We start from the raw sequence: 12,000 nt of genomic DNA on the forward strand, positions 1-12,000 counted from the left end.
TGGAAGGAGTTCTGTGACTCCGGAGTGTGCAGAATTCCTCCTGTGACCTGTACTTCACCCACAACAATGTCACGCAGATACACGGCATCCCTGGAGTGGCCAGTGGGATTATCTCAGGTAGGGGCGGAGGTGAGGGGGGCGGAGGTGAGGGGGGCGCGGACCTCTCACAGTCACCGCTCATGGCGGAATATGCTGGATTGTCCCGTGGTCTTGGGGAGGAGGGACTGTCCTGTGTGCACAATAGGGGGGAGGGGGGAGGGGGGAGGGGAGAGGGGAGGAGTGGTGCAGGAGGAAATAGGGGAGGGGGACAGGGAGGAGGGGTGTGGGGAAATAGGAGAGGGGGACAGGGAGGAGGGATGCGGGGAAGTAGGGGAGGGGGACAGGGAGGAGGGATGTGGGGAAATTGGGGGAGGGGGACAGGGAGGAGGGATGTGGGGAAATAGGGGAGGGGGACAGGGAGGAGGGGTGTGGGGAAATAGGAGAGGGGGACAGGGAGGAGGGGTGTGGGGAAGTAGGGGAGGGGGACAGGGAGGAGGGATGCGGGGAAATAGGGGAGGGGGACAGGGAGGAGGGGTGTGGGGAAATAGGGGAGGGGACGGGAGGAGGGGAGGGGGACAGGGAGGAGGGATGTGGGGAAATAGGGGAGGGGGACAGGGAGGAGGGACGTGGGGAAATAGGGGAGGGGGACAGGGAGGAGGGATGTGGGGAAATAGGAGAGGGGGACAGGGAGGAGGGATGCGGGGAAATAGGGGAGGGGGACAGGGAGGAGGGGTGTGGGGGAAATAGGGGAGGGGGACAGGGAGGAGGGGTGTGGGGAAATAGGGGAGGGGGACAGGGAGGAGGGGTGTGGGGAAATAGGGGAGGGGGACAGGGAGGAGGGATGTGGGGAAATAGGGGAGGGGGACAGGGAGGAGGGATGTGGGGAAATAGGGGAGGGGGACAGGGAGGAGGGGTGTGGGGAAATAGGGGAGGGGGACAGGGAGGAGGGGTGTGGGGAAATAGGGGAGGGGGACAGGGAGGAGGGGTGCGGGGGAAATGTGGAGGGGTGCGGGGGGGAATTGGGGAGGGGTGCGGGGAAATAGGGGAGGGGAAAGGGAGGAGTGGTGCGGGGGGACAGGGAGGAGGGGTGCGGGGGGGAAATGGGGGAGGGGTGCGGGGGGGGGAATGAGGAGGGGGACAGGGAGGAGGGGTGTGGGGGGAATAGGGGAGGGGTGCGGGGGGAAATGGGGAGGGGTGCGGGGGGAATAGGGGATGGGGACAGGGAGGAGGGGTGCGGGGGAATGGGGGAGGGGTGCGGAGGGGAATGGGGAGGGGTGCGGAGGGGAATGGGGAGGGGTGCGGGGGGAATAGGGGATGGGGACAGGGAGGAGGGGTGCGGGGGGGAATGGGGAGGGGTGCGGGGGGGAATGGGGAGGGGTGCGGGGGGGAATGGGGAGGGGTGCGGGGGGGAATGGGGAGGGGTGCGGGGGGAATGGGGAGGGGTGCGGGGGGGAATGGGGAGGGGTGCGGGGGGGAATGGGGAGGGGTGCGGGGGGAATTGGGGAGGGGTGCGGGGGGGAATGGGGAGGGGTGCGGGGGGGAATGGGGAGGGGTGCGGGGGGAATGGGGAGGGGTGCGGGGGGGAATGGGGAGGGGTGCGGGGGGGAATGGGGAGGGGTGCGGGGGGGAATGGGGAGGGGTGCGGGGGGGGAATGGGGGAGGGGTGCGGGGGGGTGCGGGGGGAATTGGGGAGGGGTGTGGGGGGAATTGGGGAGGGGTGCGGAGGGGAATGGGGAGGGGTGCGGGGGGGAATGGGGAGGGGTGCGGAGGGGAATGGGGAGGGGTGTGGGGGGAATTGGGGAGGGGTGCGGGGGGGAATGGGGAGGGGTGTGGGGGGAATGGGGAGGGGTGCGGAGGGGAATGGGGAGGGGTGCGGAGGGGAATGGGGAGGGGTGCGGAGGGGAATGGGGAGGGGTGCGGAGGGGAATGGGGAGGGGTGTGGGGGGAATTGGGGAGGGGTGCGGGGGGAAGCAGGGGTACAGTGAGGTGGGGGTGTTGGGGTAGTGGACGGGCGGGGAGCGGTGCTATGGAGGAGGGGTTGAGTGAGGTGTGGCTGTGGGGGAGGAGGAGGGAGTCAGGGGAGGGTGAGTGATTCTCTCTGTGCTATAACCCCTGTTCCCTCTGCCCCTACAGAGAACCTGTGGAGCCACTATCTGGACAAGGGACAGATTGTGGAGAAGGCCTCCGTGCCCTCGGCTAATGTGCAGGGCTCCACCAGCAACAAGTTCCCCTACGTGTTCGCAGATATCGCCGCCTCCTTCACCATCCTCGTGGGCATTTTCTTCCCGTCCGTAACCGGTAATGTGCCCCCCTTGTACCCGTCCCCGGGGGGTAATGTGCCCCCTTGTACCCGTCCCCGGGGGGGTAACGCGCCCCCTTGTACCCGTCCCCGGGGGGGTAACGCGCCCCCTTGTACCCGTCTCCGGGGGGGTAACGCGCCCCCTTGTACCCGTCCCCGGGGGGGTAACGCGCCCCCTTGTACCCGTCCCCGGGGGGGGTAACGCGCCCCCTTGTACCCGTCCCCGGGGGGGTAACGCGCCCCCTTGTACCCGTCCCCGGGGGGGTAACGTGCCCCCTTGTACCCGTCCCCGGGGGGGTAACGCGCCCCCTTGTACCCGTCCCCGGGGGGGTAACGCGCCCCCTTGTACCCGTCCCCGGGGGTGTAACGCGCCCCCTTGTACCCGTCCCCGGGGGTGTAACGCGCCCCCTTGTACCTGTCCCCGGGGGTGTAACGCGCCCCCTTGTACCCGCCCCCGGGGGTGTAACGCGCCCCCCTTGTACCTGTCCCCGGGGGGGTAACGCGCCCCCTTGTACCCGCCCCCGGGGGATGATGCGCCCCCTTGTCCCCGGGGGCTGATGCGCCCCCTTGTCCCAGTCCCCGGGGGCTGGTCACTGTGTATGATAGGAACATAGGAACAGGAGGAGGCCATTCAGCCCCTCGTGCCTGCTCCACCATTTGATAAGATCATGACTGATCTGTGATCTAACTCCATATACCTGCCTTTGGCCATATCCCTTAATACCTTTGGTTGCCAAAAAGCTATCCATCTCAGATTTAAATTTAGCAATTGAGCTAGTATCAATTGCCGTTTGTGGAAGAGAGTTCCAAACTTCAACCACCCTTTGTGTGTAGAAATGTTTTCTAATCTCACTCCTGAAAGGTCTGGCTCTAATTTTTAGACTGTGCCCCCTACTCTAGAATCCCCAACCAGCGGAAATAGTTTCTCTCTATCCACCCTATCCGTTCCCCTTAATATCTTATAAACTTCAATCAGATCACCCCTTAACCTTCGAAACTCCAGAGAATACAACCCCAATTTGTGTAATCTCTCCTCGTAACTTAACCCTTGAAGTCCGGGTATCATTCTAGTAAACCTACGCTGCACTCCCTCCAAGGCCAATATGTCCTTCGAAGGTGCGGTGTCCAGAACTGCTCACAGTACTCCAGGTGCGGTCTAACCAGGGTTTTGTATAGCTGCAGCATAACCTCTGCCCCCTTGTACTCTAGTCCTCTAGATATAAAGGGCCAGCCTTATTGATTATTTTCTGCACCTGTTCATGACACTTCAATGATCTATGTACCTGAACCCCTAAGTCCCTTTGGACATCCACTGTTTTTAAACTTTTTACCATTTAGAAAGTGCCCTGTTCTATCCTTTTTTGATCCAAAGTGGATGACCTCACATTTGTCTACATTAAATTCCATTTGCCACAGTTTTGCCCATTCACCTAATCTATCAATATCCCTTTGTAATTTTAAGTTTTCATCTACACTGCTTACAATGCCACCAATCTGTGTGTCATCAGCAAACTTAGATATGAGACTTTCTATGCCTTCATCTAAGTCGTTAATAAATATTGTGACTAATTGAGGGAGAGTGTATCGGTCCCCGGGGGGACTGTCGGTGCTGGGAACACTGTCTATTATGGGGGTGAGTGTGTCTCCCCCTCTCTTTGGCGGTGGGAGGTATCGTCACACCCACTGCCTCCTTTCGATGAGGTGGAGTTTGACCCCAGGACCCCTTTTCTATGCAGTGGTGGGCGCCCCCTCGCACGGGGAGCGGGCGCCCCCTCGCAGCGCCTCCACGGGGGGAGTGATGTCTGTGCGGCGGGGGCCCGTGCGCCTCTCCCTGCGGCGGGGGTCGGTATATTACTCGAACTGGAGTCTGTGCGATCTATCTGCAGGTATCATGGCCGGCTCAAACCGCTCTGGGGATCTGAAGGACGCCCAGAAATCGATTCCCATCGGCACGATCCTTGCCATCAGCACCACCTCCCTGGTCTGTATCCTCTTTCACCGTCTGACAGCGGGGCGATGTTGTAGTTTTTATATCTTCATGTTCTATCCCTGGGGAGCGTTGTGAATTAGGGGAAGGATTCGCAGGCTGCTGCACCGTCTGACAGGGTGGCGATGTTGTAGTTTTTATATCTTCATGTTCTATCCCTGGGGAGCGTTGTGAATTAGGGGAAGGATTCGCAGGCTGCTGCACCGTCTGACAGCGGGGCGATGTTGTAGTTTTTATATCTTCATGTTCTATCCCTGGGGAGCGTTGTGAATTAGGGGAAGGATTCGCAGGCTGCTGCACAGTCTGACAGCGGGGCGATGTTGTAGTTTTTATATCTTCATGTTCTATCCCTGGGGAGCGTTGTGAATTAGGGGAAGGATTCGCAGGCTGCTGCACAGTCTGACAGCGTGGCGATGTTGTAGTTTTTATATCTTCATGTAGTACCTTGCTGCTGTCTCCAGCTCTCCCCCTGCCCGGCCTGTGCTCAATCAGCTCCTGCTGAGACCCCCCTGCTTTCCTTTACCCGAGTGCAGATATCAGCAGCATCATCCTGTTCGGAGCCTGTGTGGAAGGAGTGGTCCTTCGTGACAAGTAAGTTCTCTGATTTATCCTCTTTGGTATGAATTTGGAACGTGCAATTGGGGAGGGGGTTGTGACGGAGCCCCACACAGAGCAGGAAGGTCCCAGGCTCCGTCCCGGGCCTGTGCTGAGTTACTGATCCCACCCGGTGTGGGACTGAGCCCCCCACACAGAGCACGTTCCTGTCCCCTCTCTCTGAAAGATCTCTCCCTCAGTCCCATTCCCCCCACCGCCCCCTGTACTCTCTCTCTGAAAGATCTCTCCCTCAGTCCCATTCCCCCCCATCGCTCCCTGTACTCTCTCTCTGAAAGATCTCTCCCTCAGTCCCATTCCCCCCCATCGCTCCCTGTGCTCCCTCTCACTGAAAGATCTCTCCCTCACTCCCATTCCCCCCATCGTCCCCTGTGTACCCTCTCTCTGAAAGATCTCTCCCTCACTCCCATTCCCCCCATCGTCCCCTGTGTACTCTCTCTCTGAAAGATCTCTCCCTCAGTCCCATTCCCCCCATTGCCCCCTGTGTACCCTCTCTCTGAAAGATCTCTCCCTCACTCCCATTCCCCCCCATCGCCCCCTGTACCCTCTCTCTGAAAGATCTCTCCCTCAGTCCCATTCCCCCCATTGCCCCCTGTGTACCCTCTCTCTGAAAGATCTCTCCCTCAGTCCCATTCCCCCCCATCGCCCCCTGTACCCTCTCTCTGAAAGATCTCTCCCTCAGTCCCATTCCCCCCCATCGCCCCCTGTACCCTCTCTCTGAAAGATCTCTCCCTCAGTCCCATTCCCCCCATTGCCCCCTGTGTACCCTCTCTCTGAAAGATCTCTCCCTCAGTCCCATTCCCCCCCATCGCCCCCTGTACCCTCTCTCTGAAAGATCTCTCCCCTCAGTCCCATTCCCCCCCATCGCCCCCTGTACCCTCTCTCTGAAAGATCTCTCCCTCAGTCCCATTCCCCATTCCCCCCATCACTCCCTGTGTACCCTCTCTCTGAAAGATCTCTCCCTCACTCCCATTCCCCATTCCCCCCATTGCTCCCTGTACCCTCTCTCTGAAAGATCTCTCCCTCACTCCCATTCCCCCCATCGCTCCCTGTACCCTCTCTCTGAAAGATCTCTCCCTCAGTCCCATTCCCCCCATCGCTCCCTGTACCCTCTCTCTGAAAGATCTCTCCCTCACTCCCATTCCCCCCATCGCTCCCTGTACCCTCTCTCTGAAAGATCTCTCCCTCAGTCCCATTCCCCCCATCGCTCCCTGTACCCTCTCTCTCTGAAAGATCTCTCCCTCACTCCCATTCCCCCCATCGCTCCCTGTACCCTCTCTCTGAAAGATCTCTCCCTCAGTCCCATTCCCCCCATCGCTCCCTGTACCCTCTCTCTGAAAGATCTCTCCCTCAGTCCCTTTCTTCATGCCTTTTTAATTTTTCTTACTCAAATATTTATCTACTTCCTTTTGAAGATCTATGCTGGATTCTGCTTCCCTGTTTGTTTCTGAGCATCCTGACAACCCTCTGCATAAAATAAATTCCCCATGCTTCCTCCCTTCGTTCTGGTAGGAACAGGAGGAGGCCATTCAGCCCTTTGAGCCTGTTCTGCCATTCAGTTAGATCATGGCTGATCTGTATCTTAACTCCATCTTACCTGCCTTGGTTCCGTAAATCTTAATGCCCTTACCCAACAAAGATCTATCCATCTCCGATTTGAAAATTTCAATTAAATCCCAGCCTTTCTGGGGGAGAGAGTTCCAGATTCCCACTCCCCTTTGTGTGAAGAAACGCTTCCTGACATCACCCCTGAACGGCCTGGCTCTAATTTTAAGGTTCTGCCCCCTTGTTCTGGACTCCCCCCACCAGAGGAAATAGTTTCTCTCTATCCGTCAAATCACACTTTAGGAAGGATGTCAAGGGTTTGGAGAGGGTGCAGAGGAGATTTACTAGAATGATACCAGGGATGAGGGACTTCAGTTATATGGAGAGACTGGGAGAAGCTGGGATCGTTCTCCTCAGAACAGAGAAGGTTAAGGGGGGACCTAATCGGAGATACTCAAAATGATGGGGGGTTGCGATAGAGCAAGTAGGGAGAAAGTGTTTCCTCTGGCAAGTGGGTCGGTAACCAGAGGTCACAGATTTAAAATAGTTGGCAAAAGAACTAGAGGGGAGATGAGGAGAATTGTTTCCACTCAGAGGGTTTGTTATGATCTGGAACGCACTCCCTGAAAGGGCGGAGGAATCAGATTCCATCGGAACTTTCAAAAGGCAATCGGACATGTACTTGAAGACTAATTTGCAGGGTTATGGGGAAAGAGCTGGGGAGTGGGACTAATTGGACAGCTCTTTCAAATACCCAGCACGGACACGATGGGCCGATTGGCCTCAGTCTGTGCTGTAAGATTCTATGAATCCTTTAATCATCTTCAACATCTCAATTAGATCACCCCTCAATCTTCTATACTCGAGGGAATACCAGCCTGTCCTCGTAATCTAACCCTTTTAGCCCGTGGGATCATTCTGATGCTGATATTAAATTTATTCTCTTTGCTCGCTGACGAGTGGAAATAATGTTTTGTGATTGATTTACAGCTTCTCCCAGTGTTGAGCCCCTCCATCGGATCAGCTCCGGTGAAGAGAGCCTCCGTCTCTCTCTTCATAACTAGAGCCTCTGATTCCTGGGTTAATCTCCGTTCCCATGGCCATTGACCCCACCCCTCTCCCTGGCCGCAGTCTGAGGCTGAACCAGACTGTTCGCAACCCCGGCGTCCTATTTGACCCTGAGATGAGCTTCCGACCACATATCCGCTCCATCGCCCAGACCATCTACTTCCACCTCCATAACATCGCCCGTCTCCGCTGCTGCTTCAGCTCATCTGCTGCTGAAACCCTCATCCGTGCCTCTTGTCACCTACAAACTGGGCTATTCCAATGCTCTCCTGGCCCGACTCCCATCTTCCACCCTCTGTAAACTTCAGCTCATCCAAAACTCTGCCCCCCTGTATCCTAACTCGCACCAAGTCCCGTTCACCCATCACCCCCTGTGCTCGCTGACCTACATTGGCTCCCGGTCCGGGAACACCTCGATTTTAAAATTCTCCCCATCCTTGTTTTCAAATCCCTCCGTGGCCCTCGCCCCTCCCTATCTCTGTAACCTCTTCCAGCCCCTACAACCCTCCAAGATCTCTGCGCTCCTCCAATTCTGGCCTCTTGCTCAACCCCCTGATTTTAATCGCTCCACGATTGGCGGCCGTGCCTTCAGCTGCCTAGGGCCTCAGCTCTGGAATTCCCTCCCTAAACCTCTCTCTCTCTCTCTCTCCTCCTTTAAGACGCTCCTTAAAACCTCCCTCTTTGACCGAGCTTTTGGTCACCGGTCCTGATATCTTCTCATGGCTCGGTGTGGAATGTTTTGAGAATTACTCCTGTGAAATGCCTTGGGATGTTTTACTATGTTAAAGTTGCTGTATCAATGGGAGTTGCTGTTGTTTGGACAGCCTGCTCTTCACCACAAAAGTACTCGGCAGATGTGGCGTTGGATCTGGAGCAGCGAGAACCATTTGAACACCCCCATGGTTTCGGGGTTCAGGCTGGTCTGGAGTGGGTTTTGGCCCATGTTAGGCCCGCATTTACGTTCTGCTCTGTCCCCGTCTTCCCAGGTTCGGAGAAGCGGTGAAGGGGAATCTCGTTGTGGGAACGTTGTCCTGGCCATCCCCTTGGGTCATCGTCATTGGTTCCTTCTTCTCCACCTGTGGGGCCGGACTACAGAGTCTGACGGGAGCTCCCCGACTGCTACAGGCTATCGCCAAGGATAACATCATCCCCTTCTTACGGGTATGTGTCTGCTCTCTCCCTCTGTCAGTGTCTGATCCCCACCTAGCCTACGCTGCATCTAATAATGGGAAATGAACCAGGGCTGATGAGAAGTATGGGGAGCATCTGGGCAACAGCAATCACAACATGATAAGGTTTAAGATAAGGATTGAGAAAGACAGATGTAAGACAAAGACCAAAATAATAGATGGGAAAGAAAAGCCAATTTGAGGGGATGAGAATGGAACTAGGGACTTGGGTAAGGCCGACTTCAATGGGACAGTAAACTGGGCAAATCTGTTAATGGATAAAACGACTGATGATCAGTGGGAAATGTTTAAAGAAACATTTAACGTGATACAGAATCGGTTTATACCCCTGAGGGGCAAGAACTCTACTTGCCAAAAAAAACGCCATGGACAACTAAAGAGGTGAGGGACAGTATAAGACATAAGGAAAGGGCATACAAAAAGGCAAAAAATGGCACAGATCCTGGCGAATGGGAAAGATACAAAGATCAACAAAGGGTCACAAAACAGATAGTAAGAGCTACAAAAAGAGAGTATGAAAAGAAACTTGCAAGGGATATCAAAACCAATACGAAGAACTTTTATAGTTATATTAGGAAAAAGAGGGTGGTCAGGAGCAGTGTTGGCCCCTTAAAAACTGAAAGTGGGGATATTGTCATTGACAATGGGGAAATGGCGGACATGTTGAACAATTACTTTGCGTCGGTATTTACAGTAGAAAAAGAGGATAGCATGCCGGAAATCCCAAGAAAACTAATATTGAATCGGGGACAGGGACTTGATAAAATTAATATAAGTAAAACAACAGTAATGAAGAAAATAATAGCACTAAAGAGTGACAAATCCCCAGGACCAGATGGTTTCCATCCCAGGGTTTTAAAGGAAGTAGGTGAGCACATTGCAGATGCGCTAACTATAATCTTTCAAAGTTCTCTAGATTCAGGAACTGTCCCTCTAGATTGGAAAATTGCACATGTCACTCCGCTTTTTAAGAAAGGAGAGAGAGAGAGAGAGGGAAACCAGGGAATTATAGACCAGTTAGCCTAACATCTGTTGTGGGGAAAATGCTGAAGTTTATAATTAAGGATAGGGTGACTGAACACCTCGAGAATTTTCAGTTAATCAGGGAGAGCCAGCATGGATTTGTGAAAGGTAGGTCGTGCCTGACAAACCTGATTGAATTTTTTGAAGAGGTGACTAAAGTAGTGAACAGGGGAATGTCAATGGATGTTATTTATATGGACTTCCAGAAGGCATTTGATAAGGTCCCACATAAGAGACTGTTAGCTAAGATAGAAGCCCATGGAATCGAGGGAAAAGTACGGACTTGGTTAGGAAGATGGCTGAGCGAAAGGCGACAGAGAGTAGGGATAATGGGAAGGTACTCACATTGGCAGGATGTGACTAGTGGAGTCCTGCAGGGATCTGTCTTGGGGCCTCAATTATTCACAATATTTATGAACGACTTAGATGAAGGCATAGAAAGTCTCATATCTAAGTTTGCCGATGACACACAGATTGGTGGCATTGTAAGCAGTGTAGATGAAAACATAAAATTACAAAGCAATATTGATAGATTAGGTGAATGGGCAAAACTGTGGCAAATGGAATTCAATGTAGACAAATGTGAGGTCATCCACTTTGGATCAAAAAAGGATAGAACAGGGTACTTTCTAAATGGTAAAAAGTTTAAAAACAGTGGATGTCCAAAGGGACTTAGGGGTTCAGGTACATCGATCATTGAAGTGTCATGAACAGGTGCAGAAAATAATCAATAAGGCTGGCCCTTTATATCTAGAGGACTAGAGTACAAGGGGGCAGAAGTTATGCTGCAGCTATACAAAACCCTGGTTAGACCGCACCTGGAGTACTGTGAGCAGTTCTGGACACCGCACCTTCGGAAGGACATATTGGCCTTGGAGGGAGTGCAGCGTAGGTTTACTAGAATGATACCCGGACTTCAAGGGTTAAGTTACGAGGAGAGATTACACAAATTGGGGTTGTATTCTCTGGAGTTTAGAAGGTTAAGGGGTGATCTGATTGAAGTTTATAAGATATTAAGGGGAACGGATAGGGTGGATAGAGAGAAACTATTTCCGCTGGTTGGGGATTCTAGGAGTAGGGGGCACAGTTTAAAAATTAGAGCCAGACCTTTCAGGAACGAGATTAGAAAACATTTCTACACACAAAGGGTGGTAGAAGTTTGGAACTCTCTTCCGCAAACAGCAATTGATACTAGCTCAATTGCTAAATTTAAATGTGAGATCGATAGCTTTTTGGCAACCAAAGGTATTAAGGGATATGGGCCAAAGGCAGGTATATGGAGTTAGATCACAGATCAGCCATGATCTTATCAAATGGTGGAGCAGGCACGAGGGGCTGAATGGCCTCCTCCTGTTCCTATGGAAGGTGAACTGGAAAAAGAATTGAGAGACAAAGAGCTTGAACAGCAGTGGGAAATATTTAAAACTGATCAATAGAGTCCAGGAGAAATATATTCCTCTCAAAAAAAAAACCAAGAACAACTGAGTGAATAATGAAAGACCATCGATGAATAAAGAGATACGGGCTACATTGGAACTAAAGAAAGAGGCAAACAATAACAGAGCGGATGACAAAGGAGAATCGGAAGAGGAAAGAACTCAAAAAAACAATTATTAAAGCAAAGAGGAACTTTGAGATTAAATTAACGAGCAATATACAAAGAAATAGTAAATTATTCTACAGACGCATAAATAACAAAAGAAAAATCAGGATAGGGATACTGACGATAAACTCCCAGGTAATGACAGCGAAATGGCAGAAATATTGAATAATTACTTTGCGTCTGTATTTACCAGGGAGACTAACAAGGTGGGCAGGACATGAGGAGAAGAGATCAAAAAAGGATATCATTTTTGGGCGTCCTTGCACATGACTCACAAAATTAACGAGCAGCTTCAGCGAGCAGTTAGGAAGGCAAATAGCATGTTTTTTTAATTCGTTCATGGGATGTGGGCGTCGCTGGCGAGGCCGGTATTTATTGCCCATCCCTAATTGCCCTTGAGAAGGTGGTGGTGAGCTGCCTTCTTGAACCGCTGCAGTCCGTGTGGTGAAGGTTCTCCCACAGTGCTGTTAGGAAGGGAGTTCCAGGATTTTGACCCAGCGACGATGAAGGAACGGCGATATATTTCCAAGTCGGGATGGTGTGTGACTTGGAGGGGAACGAGGAAGGAAGAGGCTCGTATGGAGGATAAACACCAGCATAGACCTGATGGGCCGAATGGCCTGTTTCTGTGCTG

The 12,000-nt window shown here is 53.1% G+C and overlaps 1 protein-coding gene across 1 annotated transcript in view; it reads left to right on the top strand.

Moving 5' to 3' along the window:
• Positions 1 to 3: 3 nt before the first annotated feature.
• Positions 4 to 12,000, top strand: part of LOC137308212 (solute carrier family 12 member 6-like) — a gene marked incomplete at both ends in the record, with an annotated part of 40,459 nt that continues 28,462 nt past the window's right edge. Inside the window, 6 exon segments of the mRNA XM_067977061.1 lie at positions 4 to 27; positions 30 to 117; positions 2,173 to 2,337; positions 4,225 to 4,323; positions 4,859 to 4,916; positions 8,537 to 8,711. Of these exon segments, the coding sequence (XP_067833162.1) occupies positions 4 to 27; positions 30 to 117; positions 2,173 to 2,337; positions 4,225 to 4,323; positions 4,859 to 4,916; positions 8,537 to 8,711 (609 nt within the window).

This window comes from Heptranchias perlo, unplaced genomic scaffold (genome assembly GCF_035084215.1).
Source record: "Heptranchias perlo isolate sHepPer1 unplaced genomic scaffold, sHepPer1.hap1 HAP1_SCAFFOLD_1227, whole genome shotgun sequence".
NCBI lineage: Eukaryota > Metazoa > Chordata > Chondrichthyes > Hexanchiformes > Hexanchidae > Heptranchias > Heptranchias perlo.